At 40.7% G+C, this 18,967-nt stretch overlaps 2 protein-coding genes across 2 annotated transcripts in view; one reads left to right on the plus strand and one right to left on the minus strand.

Moving 5' to 3' along the window:
• Positions 1-17,191, minus strand: part of LOC134794447 (major facilitator superfamily domain-containing protein 8) — a 74,229-nt gene extending 57,038 nt beyond the window's left edge. The window contains exon 1 of the mRNA XM_063766262.1: positions 16,608-17,191. Coding sequence (XP_063622332.1) covers positions 16,608-16,859 — 252 coding nt within the window. The 5' untranslated portion in view covers positions 16,860-17,191. The remainder of the gene's footprint in view (positions 1-16,607) is intronic.
• LOC134794460 (uncharacterized) overlaps positions 1-18,967 on the plus strand; it is an 88,637-nt gene that overhangs the window by 61,588 nt on the left and 8,082 nt on the right. The window lies entirely within an intron of this gene.

An 18,967-nucleotide genomic window follows, 5' to 3' on the forward strand; every position in this document is an offset into this window, starting at 1 on the left:
AGAAAAAATAAGATATGTTCGACCCCCCTCCACCCCAAAATCGTCTTACGTAATAAATGAATGGCGCCAAAACTGTATCTCGAACTGAAAATACCCGATTTAAGTTTGCTAACACAACATGACTGATCATCACATCGTCAGCGTCACAAAACATACGAGTAAATTGACCTCCGCAGTAAATATACAGCAAGATTGATTGTTCTAGTAGGTATTCACAAAAACTTAATTGCTAAAATGGGAATCAAACCAAGTGAAGCGAGGTGGGTTGAATCCAAAATTGTACCCACTTTGGTATTCATCGTTGTTAATGGCGTAAGAAAACACCACATAGGTATCGTATTGTCTGAATACCCACAACACAAGCCTTCTTAAGTAGTCAATTTGTATAAGAATGTCCAATATTTATTTATTTATTTATATATTACTAACGCCATCTGTTAGAGAAAGAAATAATTAACATTAGCACGAACGTTAATTCATCATTTTGCCAACAGATGGCGCTAGTAATGGTAATACAAAGTGTTATTACTTTATTTTATTTTTTTAGGTTTATAAAATGATATTTTTATGTTTGATAACACATCTAGACATGAATTTAAATTACTATGTTAAATTTCAAACCTAACAGTGCAGTAGTTTTTCCGTAAAGTGTACCACAAGAATGCATAGTTCGTCGATTAGTGATAGGGCTCGCTTCGCTCGCCCTAATAAATTTAGAAAAATGTACTACGTTACACATCATATCAGCCTGAGGACGTCCACTGCTGGACATAAAGATTATTTGGGGTCATAATGATTCACTGTATCTAAATGAACTTGAATACATCATTTGATGGGTAATTTTACTTAATTAATTTTGGAGTAATTAATGTAACGATTAGGTACAATTTTTTTGTAAATAACACACCAAAATTACGAGAATAGATATTTTATACGGGTAATACACGTTTTATAGCAAACCCGTTCGTGTCTTTCCTGTAGCCATCGCAAATTTAAGGGAATCTAAAAGCAATTTTTTACGCAGCACCTTTACAGGCGGAATATTTTATTCAGTACTTGAGACTCAAATGAGAAAAACGGGATATATATGTACCACAGTCGTTACCTTTTATAGTATTGTCCACAGAAGTGACCTTTTCTAAAATATGTTTTACCCAGGTACATCAGAAAGTACCCAACTAAGATAGATAGTACCTAATTAGCAATAAGAACTCGAGATTGTCAAGCATCCGTCATGTGTTCTATCAAAGTAACTCGCGCCGCCGCGCCGCCATAGATTCTAATGCATTATTTGAGGATATTAGCATGTATTACTAGGATAAAAGTGGTATTCAAAGAACTGTTTTTGCTTTATCTTACTACTTCAGGTATTTTGCGTCAGTTTTGTGTCTTGATTTTCGCACACTGTGGCCTCAAACAAGAGCAGTGATAAAAATTCTGTAAAAACTGTCACATTTTTATGTTTTAGCAGCTTATTATAATTCCACGTACTTTATTTTACTCATTAATCATTAAAATACAATAAGATCTATCAAATGGCATCAATTTTACCGAAATCGGTTAATGGGCTGATGAGTCATTACTAAATGAACACTGAAAATAGGGGTAATTTTAGCTCCGAATACGTCGTGTCTAGCGCAGAATCAGCACCATCTATGTCAGCGGCACGCACTGTTCCGAGTAATGGCTACTTTCTTCTATATATCTATACTAAAACTATGTTTGTAGGTATTATAGTTTCTGAGATATAAGCCGCCGCGCCATAACACTTTTCGTTACACTTGGTTTTTGGTCCGGCACCTCTACTACGGGTTTTTAAAGACGTTTCACGTCAAAAAAATACTGAACACCAAAAAAATAAGGCCTAAATTACAAAAGTAAATACCACCGTTTTAATTAAGACTGCACTTCCAATTGTATTCATATACCAAATATAAATGAATGATCACCAAAAACATTAATTATCACCAAATCTTGAAGAGCAAATTAATGCGATATTTTAACCTAAATAAACCACTATGATTACCAAAAAATGTATACATATTACCAAATAAAGTAAAATGATGCCAATTACTAGCACCCGCTCAACCCCACGTACCCCGCACCGCATACCTAGACCTACCTAACCTTACCTACTTTTCTAGTAGCATACTGAAATGCTACTAGAAAAGTAGGTTAGGTTCGGTTTGAACTGCGACCCTCACATAGTGAGGGTGTTAAGTGCAAGAACCTTTTTTTTCTTGATTAAAGCATGAAACTTGGCACAGTTGTTCCTTATATCAAAATAAGCCGATTTAGATCGGTAGCCCGCAGGAGCCCCCCTCTGGGGCCCGAGAGGGGGGGGGGGGGGGGGGTCAAAGTACCGCTCCGCCCGGCTTCATTCTAAAAATTCTAACAGGCCCCGATTAGCAAATAGGTCATATTTGGTGTCAATTTCGGATAAATTATTAACGTAGAATTCATTTCTGATATAAACAAATTGCAATTTGTAGAAATAAAAATTAAAAAAACACAAAAAATCTAATTTATCAGGTGTAATTTTTGTTTATTATTTATTGTCAAAATTAAACTGCCCGGTTTTTCTACATACACAAAATATGTCAATAAAGCCTATTTAATGCAGATTTTAAAAACATAACTTTTATATATATAGATATAGACAACATCCGAAGTACACACTCTGGAGACCGACTAAATGTGTTGTTTATTTTTGTAGATCATATAATAAAGATAGAAAAGCGTACATAATATTTGATTAAAAAAATTGTGTCGTTCAGTGAAAAAAGGGACCTTAGAAAAATTTATCCCAGAGCCTTGCCTTTGTATAGAAGCATAGTTAGTTCCAACCACTCCATGGACTCCATGGTCCCTGTTCTCAATGAATAAGAAGTAACCTGTAAGTATTATTTAATCTACTTACTTATTACATTATACCACACTTTAATTTTGCGTCTTGTGTAGTAATACAGTTCCGTACATTTTATCACTCGTGTAGTTGTATCGCGTTTTTTTATTCCGGTTTGCATTTACTTCTGGTCAGTTTTAATCATATTCTAGCCAAAGCAGGGTTGTCAGACCAGTGTGGAACCCGTCGTCTGCTTCTTGCTTCCATTCCCAAGAAGACGCGGACTGAGCAAGTTTGACGACGAACTAACGTCTGATCCCAAACATCAACCCCTCGGTACACTGCGCGTTATTAAGGCATTTATACGGCTCCCTTTTGTTCGAAGTAGGTATACATTAGGGCATTTAATAATAAAAATCAATCACACGAACCCAACGCATCATCAAAATAAATAGTATTAAGTAGTTTTAGGTATTTATTATTTTACATATTGTACAATAACATAGATATAGGTAGTTAAATTATATATATTTTGTACTAACACTATGGGTTCTATGCCTGAAATAAATAATTTCAATTTCAATTTTCAATAAAAAACTTAGCAACGACTTAATCTCATAGACATCTCAATCTCTTATACAACTCTTCATTTCAATATGTCTCCGAACCACAGCGCTGGCCCTGGTTTACTCGACGGCTGAGTTCTGTGCCCCAGTCTGGATAAATAGTGTTCATACCTCAGCTGTCGACACGCAGCTAAACCAGACTCTCCGTCTAATAACGGGATGCCTTAAGCCAACACCCACCCACTAGTTTCCAGCTCTTAGCAACATAGCCCCTGCGCACCTGCGAAGAGAAAAATGCCTCCAACGCGAATTATCGAAAGCGCACTGCAGTCCTGGCCTACCAATCCACCAAGACCTTGAGGGCTTCGGAAGTAAACGCCTTTCCCGTAACCCCCCTGCATTACTGATGGGAAATTCCCTGACCACCCGGACCCTGGAGGAGGCATGGACCACAGAATGGGAAGCCCTCAGAGACCAAGCCAACCCCTTCTCTACTCTACCCCTGCATGTACCCCCAGTAGGCTTCAAGGAACCCCGCCGGGTGTGGTCCGCCCTTAACCGCCTGAGAACAGGAGTTGGCAACTGCGGCCACCATAGAATTAGATGACAAAGAACAACTGTCAATCTTCAAAAGTGTAACCAAAAATGAAATGCAAGTGTGTGCGTAAATTGTCTATGTGAGATCAAAAATAGTGATGTCATGTTACAACATATTAATAATCTGTCGATGTTTGATTGCTTTATCGACTACTTTTTCAAATGTGATATTTTAAACGTTAAAATTCTACGACATTATGACGTATAAATAACACTTGCACTGCGTTTGCCATCAAAATCGTTGCAGACTTATCTTAATGTAACTTTTACTGTGTTGGAAAGTGAAGTTTAAGTTTACCGCTATACATGAACTCCTTCAAAAAGGTATAACAATCGTTATTATTTGAAGTCGGTTATAAAAGCTAATATCTTAATGATGTCTTGTGAAGAAATAATTACATAGCTATTAATATACCAACAAGTTATCGATACTGTCATATGAACATTTTGTCAAGCCCTAGCGTAAAGTAACAGATTATGTTTTTACACAAAATATTTTAAATTATAGACTAATATGATAAAATATTAGCACACAAAGGAAGAAAAACTTATAATGAACTGTATAAACCGGCTTCTTACACTTTTTACGCTGTTAATTTGACAAAATATCGTTATGAAAATTTCGCTCGGAATATCATAAATCCTCTGAAATGAGTATTTGCTTGGACTATTTGGCCCTGTGACACTGCAATCCGGCACACTACAAGACACCATCTTCACTGAATTACTTTATTTAATACTTTTCGTCCTAATCCGTGTATATTTTTCAATTTGAAAATTACCGTGATAAGCTCTTGGCCGTCCGCGGCCGTCGTCAAACTCAAAAGTGGTTACGTTTTCTCTTTGGTAGTCTGACTCTTTCGCACTCATGGGCTGTTCATATACGTGATGGCTTCCCTTTCGCACACTTCAGCTGTCTGTCAAGCGCGAGCGGATGGTAGGTCAATGGCGGCCACCACTGGTATAAATGGGGCTGGAGCTCCTCTCCTGCCTGTAACTGCGGGCACCCAGATCAGATCATCAACCACATCATTCTGGAATGCCCCCTTACTAGATACACAGGCCAAGTAGACGATTTTAAGACCCTGTCAGATGAAGCAGTCGTGTACCTGGGAAGGGCGAAATTTTAACGAAACCTTAACTTTGACATTGTAATCCAGTGACATGTACATATGCCATACGATAAATAATAAATCTCAATATCCCGGTGTAACTTGCCTTCTTCAATATTGTACTTATTACCGATCATATAATAACACATTTTAGTATTTTAGGGAAATGCTTTTAGCCACTGCTATTGCTCCATCTTGTCAGAGCTTCAATCCTTTTAGTGGCTTGGCTGAACTCTGAACAGGTGAACTCACTTTTTCTACCCTTTCCACTGAATGCTTGAAACAAGGGTAAGACTTCCGCTCTTTTAGGATAAATAAAAGAGAGTTTATTTAGCTTACAGAATAGATAATTTTATTGGCTTAAAATAGAATTCTCTGGCCTATTGTGGATGCAATGGAGAGTCATGTGATATAATTGTATTTGCCACTGTGTCAACGTGAGCCCACAATTCCTGTAGTTGAGGAAATATTCATACGAATGAATCTAGTTCAGCTATGACTACAACGTCTGTGTCTACTGTGCGTATCAATACCTTGCAATGACTGTTTTACAGCATCTGCAAATAGGGCCATCATATTAAATGAATCGGACTCTTCATGTTTCTTGGAGTATTCGGAATCTCACGAGGAACATTACTTGTGACGTGTTTCTCTACACAATTTCGCGATGGCATAAATAAGGACTTTTAACTCTTCGAAGTTTTGTCAACACAGTGTTGACACAGTGTCTCAAAATGATTTACCTCGTGGTAAAGAAATGAGTTTCACTATAAGATAGTGGTTATAAGTGAAGCTTACCGTCATGGTAAATTGAACTAATTGATTTCTATCGGGCCCTGAAAAACCAGGAGTCGTACTCGTATTCCAAGCATTCTCTCGATCGACCTTGTAATACTCTAAGCTCAACAAGACTTGTGATGTGGGTATTAGATGATATATATCTTAAGTATATACCTATTTGATACATACACTCAAAATATCCATAGGTAATTTAGGAACAAGTATTCACGATAAACACACAAATCTTTCTAGGATTTGAACCCGGGTTCCCCATTTAATATAAGGTGTATAAAACTGAGATCTAAGCATGGACCCTTTTTAGCCTGGCCGATAAACGGATTCAAGCTCCTGCAGGGTGGAGCAATAGCAGTAAATAAATAACATTCGCCAAAAGTTTTTTATAACTTTATATGATGATAGGTGAAATAGCCTTGTAAAGTAAAGTGAATACCTTAGGGGTTATGCACAAATCAGGCGAGGTGTTTTCGGCTACTTTTTGAAGATATTCACAGGGGCGAGACAATATACGTTTTTTTTATGCAATTTCCTTGTAATAAAGGTAAGTAAAAGTTAATTTTTTAAATTAGGATTGTTCATTTTTTTTAGACCCCCATTATTATTTTATTTTCTGAAAATATAGGTTAATTTAAGATACCAATTTGAATGATTTATTAATTCACGGCTCGGTTGAATATTTATAATTTATTGAAAATATGAGATACGACTTCTCGTAAATTATATGTAGTGGCTGATTTGATAAAGCACAAGCAATAACAAATATTAAAAAAATAGTTGTAATTGTCAATTGATTGTAATGTCACCTGTCTACAATGTCAGTGTCACGCGTTTCTATAAATAATATCGTCTGGAAAACTCGTTTATTTTGAATCCCTAAATCAATAATTTCAAAATACCTACGCTATAAATTTGTGAAAGCTGATTCCAGAAATCTGCCTAAGTTATATAATATAACTTAGTTTTATTGGAGTATGTATCCATATAGCATCCAACTCCAACCATAACTTGGCTGAAATCAGGGGAGCAAAAATACAAATGTAAGTTACATCATATATTTTTTAACTGATTCGATTCGTAAGATGATTGGATTCATAAAATCGTTATAAGCGTCCATTGCTAAGGTAGCACCCAGTGGGTTCTACCGGCTTGTCACCATTGTTTGGATATTGTACTATATTAGGTACATGCCAATTTTGCTAATTATATCCTATAATTTCAGGTCATCATGTGATTCCTATTTAGATACGGCTGTGGGATACGTAATGTACGAAGGAGATTGATTTTGTTAAGGCACTTGGGCCCTGAACAAAGTTGAGCATTTTGTATCGAAACGAACGTCATATTAATCGTCATAATACTTTACGACAGTAAATAATGCCTGGGAACAGAGTAAATAACAAACCATACACTTCTCTTCTGGTTCGTCAACAAGAAGCCATTGTCAGCTGCTCGTGCAGAACATGATGAACATACATATATGTATAGTTACTTTTTTTTGGGAAACATATATACATATATTTCCTAAATTAATAAAAAAGTAGGTAAACAAAAACATGTTTTATTATTCACAACTATTAACTTAAGTCTTGTCCACCATGATATCAGCAGCTTGAACTGCAACATGTACCTGGAAATTAGAAATTATATCTTTTTAAAGCAGTTTCAGGCTGAATTTTGAGTATGACTATGTATTCTTGTATAGTGTTTCTTTCTAGTAGGCACCATCTCTGTTTAACGGTTTGTCTTTATATACTCTGGCTACATTACCACAGAAAACACATAGGTCCCCGGACCCTACCTACAAAGTGAGCTTTTAAATAATTGTAGTAAAATAATATTAATTTTATACTTACATCGACGTGATCCTCACAGCAATACTGTGTGTAAGTAGGTAGGTATTCCAAGTTCAATTTACGGCACCATGTTTCACGTCGTAGGTCTTCGCGGATTCGAACAATTATTTTTGTGAATCATTCCCACACGTAGGAACAAGGTGTTTGATATATTAAGCAACGAAAACTACTGTTTAGGTATCAATTATAAATCAAATCATAACAAACCAGCGCAGCGGTTTAACTGAAAAATTTCACTATGACAATGATAACTTTGACAATTACGTGAGTGACGGATTGATTTACTATGGTCCGATAACTTTTATTATGCGATGACTTTACATTCAGCCAACGAGAAAGGTCAAACTAAGGTCATAAGGATATTTGTTGAAATATCTTCAATCCTCAATTATTATATCGCAGCAAATGTCGGAAATTGTTTGAAAACCTCATATCTCGAAATGGTTTTCGAAATAGAACATTTAAAAAAAAATGAACAATCCTAATTCTGCATTAAATAGGCTTTATCGTCATATTTTGTATGTGGAAAAAACAGACAGTTTAATTTTGACAATAAATAAAAAACAAAAATTATACTTGAAAATTTTGTTTTTTTGTATTTTTTTAAATGTTTTTTCTACAATTTGCAATTTTTTATACCAGAATTGAATTCTACGTTATTGAGTTATCCGAAATCGATACCAAATATGACCTATATATTAGCTAAACGGGGCATGTTAGAATTTTTAGAATGAAGCCGGGCGGAGCGGTACTTTGACCTCCCCCTCTCGGGCCCCAGAGGGGGGGCTCCTGCGGGCTACCGATCTAAATCGGCTTATTTTGATATAAGGAACAACTGTGCCAAGTTTCATGCTTTAATAAAAAAAAAGGTTCGACCTTTTTTTATCACTTAGACCCCTAGCTAACAGAGACGAAATGCTACTAGAGTCTATGTAAAATACACGTGCGAAACGATAATTCGCAACTCGTGTCGATTTAAAACACTCTCTTCGCTCGTGTTTTAATTTATCGCTACTCGTTGCGAATTTCCTACTTTTCCTACTATCGTAATGTAGGTTGTACTAATGTTTACAATCATGTCATTCTCAAACGTGATTTTACCAGACGTAAGTCAAATGATAGCGTAAGCAAATGTGGAAATAATGATTACATACCTACGTATGTAATTAAGAAACAGTTGAAATGTTGGTAAATTAAAACTCAAGCGCTAATGTTTTCACGTTGTTTTATAGATTAAGGGATATTAGGGTAATAGGTTTAAGGATTAAAACACGTTTTTTACTAAGCTGTTATCACGATATCCAGAGCGTTGGTGGCCTAGCGGTAAGGGCCCTTACGCACTAGCGGTTAACCGCGGGGGCGGCTAACCGCTCTGCTAGCCGCTTTTCCAATTTAATATGCAACCGCTTGTGATCGTACCCACTTAACCGCCACAAAATTTCAACCGCGGCGGTTGAATGAAGAGCTCTACGGCCATCAAAAAACTCGATTTTTCAAAGGTGCTGGACCCGACGGTATATACCTCCTATATTCGTGAAACGGTGTGGACCGACTTTGACTTTACCACTCTATCTGATATTTAATCGGTCACTCACAGCACAGAGGGCTGCCTTTGTTACTGATCTATGCCAGCAGGTTGATAAAGGTTCAGAAGTAGACACTATATTAACTATATACACAGATTTCAGTAGCGCGTTTGATGAAGTCGCTCACGCAATCCTACTGAAAAAGGCTTCGGTGTAGGTTATAACTGGTTGAGCTGGTTTGAGTCGTTTCTTGCTAACAGGCCGCAAAGTGTTGTTGAACACGGCTATCAATCACTAACTTATTATGCCGAATCGGGAGTTCCGCAAGGGTCGCATTTGGGACCGGTGCTTTTCTTAATATTCATTAACGATATTACGGGCCACATACAACAATCTAACTGTTCACTTTACGCAGATGACTAAAAATTGTTACTTATTAAAAAAAAATTGTTTCACTCGGGGGCAAATTTTGTTTTATTTGGGTAAATTGTGTTTTGGCACGAGGCCTTGAAACCCTCGCAACGCTCAAGATTCCACTTTTCGAACCCCTCGCTACGCTCGTGGTTAAAATTTGGAATCTTTCGCTTGCTCGGGTATCAATATTAGCACGAGCTGTTAAACAACAACTTTGCCCTCTTGTAAAACACAAACATTTTCACCACACCAACCCGAAGCAAATATTAAATGTAAAATATCAAATAAAATCACACCAAATGAAATCCAAATGAATGTAATTAAATATTTAACATCCAAAATCATCATTTAAAAGTCAATTCTACCAGCAAACAAGAAAACAACTCAAAATTTGCATTTCATTGCTTTGCCTCACATATGAATAAAATGCAACTTTGCTATCAGTTTTAGAAGTGCAAAGTAAGCCTTTCCGAGCTGGTAGTGGTGAAAAACTATAAAACAGTGCCTTGCGCGTCGGATGCCGAATGCTTTAAAACGACCTAACTAGCGCAATGTCCTGGTGCAATAAGAATAGAATGACTCTAAACGTGAAGAAGTGCTTTTTTATAAAATATTGCAGAAAGAAAAAACCGCTTGAGACTAAATGCACACATTGACGCAGCAGTTGAAAAGGCTGCACAAATGCTTGGCTTTATAAGGAGAAACTCTAGTGGTTTTAGACAGGAATAAACTAAAATTATTTTATATAACACCCTTGTACGACATCTATAATTCTCCTCGATTGTATGGAGCCCCTACTATCATGTTCACTCACAGCGTATTGAAAGTATACAGAGAGCATTCACAAGAGATCTTGCGTTTCACACACCTGGATTTTCACATAGAAATACCTATGACTGCCGAGTGCCGATGCCGGCTTGCTAGGTACAAAATGGACAGCTTACGTGATCGGCGCCGAATGCTAAGACTGGTGCTTTCTACGCAAGGTAGTTAACGGAAAGGTAAATTGCAGCAAACTACTTGAGAAAATCTCGTTCACCACTCCCCACAACTACCGATCATTCATGACCGTCTACCTACTGCATTTAAATCTAAGATATTGCCAAAACGAAAATAATATTTAGTTTCAAGAAATAAGTAGTCTATATCAAATTTATTATTAGTATTTGTATTTATTTGTTTAAGGATTAACCCAAAATTGAAAATATTAGTTAATTGTTTTAAAATTAAAATGTTTTTTTACGTTTCATAGTTTATGATCTCGTTCCCAATATTATACTTAGACAACGCTATGTACTCCATAATTATCGTATTGTACTTATAAGGGGAAGTACTTTGACACTATTGTAAGGCAACATATGTAATACCTAACATACCTACGATGTGGTTGTACTTAATACGTTTTTGAATTGACGCTCGTTTTAGGAATGACGAATTACAATAAATAATATAATAATAATAATAAAATGTAACTATGTACAAAGCTAGCCAACAAAGAATGATCGAATGACAGAAGGAAATGATCACACGGAGTAAAACGCGCTCACAAGCGTCTATCACAACTAACGCACGCCCACCACCCTCGCCCGTCTCGTCCGTCTACTCACAAGCGTCATCGGGCGATGAATTTGCCACTGCGCCCGATACCAGCGAGTCGAGCGACGAGTGCGGGCCGCCGCCGCCACCGCCACGACCACCAGCGCGACGCGGGCGGCCACCGCTGCCGGCACGCTTGGGGCCTGCAGGACATCATGCTCCGCCCACGGTTCCCGCTGCCGGTGGTGTAGTGCGTCGCATGCGATGGTCTCAAACAATGAATGAGAACGTCATGCGCGCCTACTATGGGGCTACAGAGGGGGGAACCGACTTATGCGCGTACCGTGTCCGAATGCTTCCACTGTTTCAGGCCCTCGAACCAACCATCGACGTGACTGCGCAACGGCTATCGGATCAGGTGCGAGTCATCCAGCGGCTAAAGCGGTTGGATGACTCGACACTTGATCGGCTTCGCCTGGAGGCTCTCTCTACTCGCGCAGCTTCCACCTCGGTGCGAGACCCGCCCGCCACATCGCCGGATACGGTGCCGGCACCCGACCAGGCACCGGAGGCGCCGCGGGTAGATCTCTGTGCCGACGAGGAGGAGTTCGCGCAGAGTGTGAGTAGTACAGCCAATGAGCAACTGAGGAGGACTTTGGATGAGGCGATTACGCAGTATCGCTCCACACCCAATACTAGGCCACGATTACCACGTTTGCCTATGAATAGACACAATCTAGCGCTAATGGGAGCCCTAAACGCTTTACTAGAGCCATATTTGCGGACTAGTAAAAATTTAGATGATACGCACGCGATCATGTATTGCGGAGCCATCGCGGCGTGCCGTGTTGCACGAGTCAAGTTTCCGGACTCTGAACGTGCACCTAGGACCGCCGGGGGTGCCCCCGCATGGCAAATACGGATCGAGCGACGTATCAGCTCTTTTAGGACTCTTATCGCAAAGCTGATCTGCTTCAGGGGGGGCAACAATCGCCCCCGAGTAATGCGCTTTGTAAACCAGGCATTCGCGGGGACGGATATCAGGCCCCGCGACTACATGGCCAACATTACGGAGCGCATCGACTTTCTAAAGCAGAAAGTCTATGCATGGGCAAACCGTATTCGCCGCTACAGAGAGCGTGTGGACCGATTCCAGCAGAACCGTCTTTTCCAGAGTGACCAAAGGAAGATGTACCGAAAGTGGGAGGAAACCAACCCTCGTGCGTCCGACTCGCAGCCACCGGAGGCTACTGTCATGAATGACTTCTGGCGTAGCATCTGGTCAGTGCCTGTCGGACACACCGAGGGGAGTTGGATGAGTGTTGTCGAGCGTGAGTGCGAGTCCATCGAACCTATGGGGGCAGTCACCATCAGCCCCGATGACGTAAGTTGTGCCATTCGCACGGCCCAGAACTGGAAAAGTCCTGGGCCGGATGGATTGCACAACTTCTGGCTAAAATGGTTCCGATGCTCACACTCCTGCTTGGCAGCACAATTTCAACAAGCCCTCGAGCTTGGTTCTCCCCCACCTTCCTTAACAACTGGTGTCACCTTCCTGCTCTATAAGTCCGGTAGTACCACGGAAGCGAAGAACTACAGACCCATCACATGCTTGCCTACACTCTACAAGCTCCTTACATCCATTTTGAGAGCAAAAATCAACGCGCACATTGTCGCAAACAATATTTTGGCCTCTGCTCAAAATGGATGTAGGGTTGGGTCCCGTGGTACTAAAGAGCTCCTCCTCATAGACATGACCATCTGCCAACAAATCCGGCGGAACAGGGGGGCCCTCTCAGCAGCCTGGATTGACTACAAGAAGGCCTATGATTCGGTGCCTCACTCATGGCTGGAGAGGGTCTTAGAGCTGTATAAAGTTGATACAGCTTTAAGAGCCTTTCTAAGCGCGTGTATGAGGCAATGGACCACAGTCCTTCGTCAACCAGGAGGCGGGGATGGGAGCCCTGGCCCGCAGGATTTTATAAGGATTGAGCGAGGAATATTTCAGGGTGATAGTCTTAGTCCTCTGTGGTTCTGCCTAGCTCTGAATCCTCTCAGTACCTTGCTGAAGGATTTAGAACTAGGTTGCCGGCTTCGGAGAGGGGGTGAAGTCATTTCTCACCTTCTGTACATGGATGATCTCAAATTATTTGCACCAAATAGCCAAGACTTGGTGGAGCTACTGAAAACTACCGAAGTCTTCAGTAATGCCATCAACATGGAGTTTGGTGTCGATAAATGTGCGGTTATGCATGTACAGCGGGGGAAAGTTGTAAATTCAACAAATTTACAACTTTCTGAGACAATGTCTTTCAGATCCATCTCTGAATCAGAAACCTATAAATACCTTGGCATGTCACAGTCGTTGGGTATTGAGGAAGAAGGTATTAGACGGTCGGTGAAGGAGCGCTTTTTCAGTCGGCTCACAAAAGTACTCAACAGTCTTTTGTCAGGAGGCAACAAAGTGCGCGCCTTCAACGCCTGGGTAATGCCTCTACTCACATACTCCTTTGGCATACTAAGGTGGACTCAGACCGAGCTGGATGCCCTGGATCGGAGGGTCCGACAGCTGCTCACCACTCACCGTATGTTGCACCCACGCTCGTCTGTTATGAGATTGTACATCCCACGGAAATGTGGAGGTCGCGGCTTTCTAAACGCCAAAAATCTCCACAACCGTGAGGTGTACAATCTCAGGAATTATTTCCTCAACAACGAGTGTGGGATGCATTGTGATGTGGTGGCAGCTGACAAGGGCCTCACGCCGCTCTCCTTGGCGAACGAGAACTGGCGCAAACCTGTAGTACTAAGCACCGAGGACCGCAAGGCGGTATGGAAGGATAAGCAGCTACACGGGCGGTTCTTCAAGGCCCTCACGGGACCCGATGTGGACCTGCTCGCGTCGGTGAACTGGTTACGATTCGGGGACCTCTTCGGAGAAACCGAGGGTTTTGCCTGTGCAATTGCGGACGAAGTGATGATGACGAACAACTATCGGAAATATATCCTGAAGGACGGTACGGTCGACATTTGTCGGGCATGCCGCCGTCCCGGAGAGTCACTCAGGCATATTATCTCCGGTTGTTCTCATCTTGCTAACGGCGAGTACTTGCACAGACATAACCTCGTAGCCAGAATTATTCACCAGCAGCTTGCCCTCCTATACGGCCTTGTGGACCGCGAAGTGCCGTACTACAAGTACTCACCTGCGCCAGTTCTCGAAAATGGTCGTGCCACGCTCTATTGGGATCGATCTATCATCACTGACAGGACTATTGTAGCCAATAAGCCTGACATCGTGCTGATAGATCGATCGCAGCGCCGGACCGTGCTCGTCGACGTCACCATCCCCCATGATGAGAATCTCGTGAAGGCCGAGAAGGACAAGTCCAGCAAGTACCTAGACTTAGCCCACGAGATAACCGCTATGTGTGATGTTGACTCGACGATCATTGTTCCTATAGTCGTGTCAGCGAACGGTCTCATAGCGAAGAGTCTCGACCAACACCTAGAGAGACTCTCGCTGGGTGGTTGGATCAAGGGTCAGATGCAGAAGGCGGTAATTTTGGACACGGCGCGTATAGTACGTCGATTCCTCACTCTGCGGCCCTGACCACCGGCAGCTTGGACCCTGCCCCGCTGCCGGCGGCACCCTAGGTTAGGTTTTTTATAATGTGTTTATATATTTTTGTTATGTTTTGTAAGTGTTTTTATATTTTACTTTTATACTCACATTGTAAAACCCTAACCTAAGACCCTAATTGAATAAAGAGAATAATAATATAGCCTTTATTTCTCTTTTTAAATACATATTTACATTAAAAAGATATTTAATTATACTTGTTTTATTTTTATTGAGGTGCCCAGTGTCGGGCAAAGGCCTCCTCCAGCTCCTTCCATTCTTCCATTACAATAAATAAGGGCTTTTAAGTCCACATCAGCCACTCTGGACGTAATCCAGAGTGTTTTGCGCATTCTAGTGGCTTTCTCCGCTTTCTCGGCTATTTTCATCCACATTCATGGATTTCCCGCGATTAGGATGCGACCTGATGCCAGCCAGAACCACGGTTATGTCGACTTTGGGTAGAAAGTCCGAGTCTGACAATTTTAATTCTTGTTCATACCCATTTGGGTGGGGTGTTGGGGATGGGGGGTCATTGTCCAAGATGTGTACGTAAAGCGACATTTTACCTAGGAAATGATATTTAAACTTTCCAACCTACGAGTAATTACGAGTAATAGATACGTACGAGGATTACCTATGTATTTATTATCTAACATAGTATTATGGTTGGAAATAGAACCAGTATTCGTTCGTTATCAATTCGTAGCGGCAAGAGTTTGTCGACCTTTAGGGACAGAAATAATATGGAGTCTCCACATTTAGATTTCTGGCCATACGTTATACTTTCTCTTACAGATATATACTAAACTAGTGCTCTATCTATTCACTAAGTGCAAAGCTTGATCCCTAGATTCCCTAGAGACCAAAAAATCCTCCCAGAAATATATATTTAGGTAAAGGTCTTTACATATAGTCTATAGGTACATATGTAGGTATGTTCTTCGACTTCTCCGTAGGTAGGTACACGAATCCAAAACCCAAGCCAAATACCCAAGATACCAGGAGGGATATGTTATGTTCATCTACTCTAGCATCAGCCTCTTAGAATTATTTTTAATTTTCGAACGTGCGTCGCGGGGTCATCGGCCGCTCGTGAAAGTCACTGCCACAACACTGCCAGGTGCACCGCATAATAAATGCAAGGACGCGGACGCGGAGTGCTCACCGCAGTAAACAAACACTTGATTAACCCGCACAACTCTTTTTATCTCTGCAATGTGACTGTACCATAAAATCAACTGTATGAAAAATGCTTATCGTGCATATACTCGTATGCCTAATTTCTAGCAAGTAAGTATTATTCTGAGGCTTAAGTTACTTTTGTGAATTGGCCACTTGGCTGGACCAGGTATTTTTCGTCGTAACAGGCAACAGTCGTTTGAAAATTGGGTTACCTGACAGGTACCTACTGTCACGATTTTGCAGGGTAGGGTTCTAGGGACAGGATTGTTCCAAGTGTGTGCAACAGGGACAACGGATAATTTATCGGATAAGGTGACATAAGTATTGTATGTCGACGTCAACGATGAATTAACTTTTCACCACACCCGCTCGGAAAGTCCTACTTTGCACTTCAAAAACTGATAGCAAAGTTGCACTTTGCTATCATTCGCAGTAGGGTACCCTGGCAAAGTGCACGTCATTGAAATAACCCCGTGTCCAGTCTCGTTTTGTAGTCTAACTGTAGCATCTACAGCTGATATACCTGCAGCTGGCTTAACCTATATCTAAATACCTTGTCGAGGTAAGGCCAGACCCCGGTGAGCACTATACTGAAGCCCAGCGACATCTGGAACATGGTGAAGTAGATGACGTAGACGCTGCGCCAGCGCTCGCGGCGCTCCTGTTCCGACTCTAGCTCCGAGGCGTTCAGCACCGCCGGGGACTCCGGCACCGGCTCGGCGCCCTCTAGCCGCTGGCGCTCCGCCGCCGTCCCGTCCTCCACCTCCTCCTTCTTATTGGATAAATTCCTCTTTAACCACTCCATTTTCCAAGTCAATGGAGCAAGCAATGTAAACACTCTCACTTTCTATGAATGAACGCGTCCTGTGTCACAGCGCACAGCTGATTGTGTTTACGCGCGGCGCGGCGCGGCGAGCGGAGCCCGGGCGCGGGGAGCGGGCCGGCATGTCGGCTCGGGATATGGGTGCGTGCCACAACGTGAACAAAGAACGTAAACAAAGAAGTGTTGCGGGCACTCCGCGGCGCGGCGCGCCGTACGGTCAGTGTGGTTGCGCTCGCGCTCGCCTTCCGACTGCCCTGCCTTTGCGACGCATACTTGGCACTCCGCCGTCCCTCCCGCGGCCCGCGACAGATAGCGACAACTATAAATATTCAACGAATGTTTGACTGAATTGGTAAACAATACTAATTCCTTTTACCGATGCATTGTTTCGTGAAACATTTGTCTGATTAGCATGTAGGTATTTGGGTGGTAGAGTTCTAATAACCGCGCCAGTAGGAAACTGATAACCTGCAATGATAACAAACTTTACTAGTCGTTGGTACTTAATCACATTTGAGCTTACACTAACTAGGGATACCAATAACGTATACCAAATAGAAGCACCGTCGACTTTTCTGTTGCTCAAGCTGCAAGATGGGAATACACCAACTAAAAAAAAATACGGTCGAATTGATAACCTCCTTTTTTGAAGTCGGTTAATAATTTAGTTATTATAGGATTTATAGGTAATCATTCAAAACAAAAGATATTTGTATGAAAGGTTACCTATAATTTTACTATTGATTGTTTAGCCTCTGTGATGGATAATACGTAATTATTAATATAAACAACAATATACTTATACATAAATTATAGGTACATATAAACACATTTTAAAAAACCTAACCTAGGGTGCCGCCAGCAGCAAGACCCAAGCTACCAGTGGTCAGGGCCGCAGAGAGAGGAACCAGCGGAAATTATGTGTTTTTGTATTTTACTTTTATATTCATAATACATGTAAAGGACCTAGCCTAAGAAGAAAGATAAATAAATGAATATACATAAATTACTTACATAATACAAAAGTATTGTAAATTAAAAATTCGTCTCTACAATATCTCCTATCATATTATCTATATAGAGCAAGTGTCAACAAGAAGAGTTCGTTGCTAATTGATTTTTATCAGGTAGTTTTTGTTAAGGGTGGTATTCCATCCGTCCATTATCTCGGTCCAATGCATAGAAGGTAACATCCTATAGAAGTGGTATACGCGTGCCTCCGTGAGGGACAAAACATACGCAATGCGACACTATGATTGGTCGACTTTGGATTTAGCGCCAAAAGATCAACAACCTCGGCTGTTTATGAACTTATTAAAATAGTATCACAACGTAGAAACGATAAAATCCCTGTTACTGGCATTTTTATGGACATGACAAAAGCCTTTGACAGGGTATGTCACAAATGACTTTTAGATAAATTAAGGTGACAGTCCATTTCCAACCGCAGCTGCACTACTGTCAATTTTACTATGGAAATTGACAGTAACAGCGACGCGTTCAGTATCAGTAGTACAGCTGCGGTCAGAAATGGAATGTTACCTTTATACCACAACAACGGCATCTTAGAGTTAACTGCTTAAATTGCTTTAAAACTTATATCAACAATAGACAGCAAAGCACTGAAGTAATGGCTTATTCCGAGAACACAAAAACTTTTGAAACCTATAGATCTTCATACAGGATAGTTAAAGCTGGGGTCCCGCAGGGCAGTTTACTTGGACCATTATTATTCCTCTATATATCAACGATTTGCCAACGATTTGTCAATCACAAAATTCTTCTGTGTGCTGATGACTGTTCAATAATAGTAAGAAATGTTAATAGGTACCGCACAATATAAAGAAGAACTAAATAAAGTATTTACAGATGTCAATAAATGGCTAGAAATAAACAAAGTTCAAGTTAACCTAAATAAAACTAAATGCATGGAGTTTTAAGCTACCCAGGGAAAACCAGATCGAATTTAGTATAAAGTACAAGGATACAGAAATACAATATGTTAACTCCACAAAATTCTTAGGCATAATGATAGATTCTAATTCTAATTGGCTTAACCACTCAGAACACGTACTGTCAAAATTAAGTTG

Source organism: Cydia splendana, chromosome 10, assembly GCF_910591565.1.
Source record: "Cydia splendana chromosome 10, ilCydSple1.2, whole genome shotgun sequence".
Taxonomy (NCBI): Eukaryota; Metazoa; Arthropoda; class Insecta; order Lepidoptera; family Tortricidae; genus Cydia; species Cydia splendana.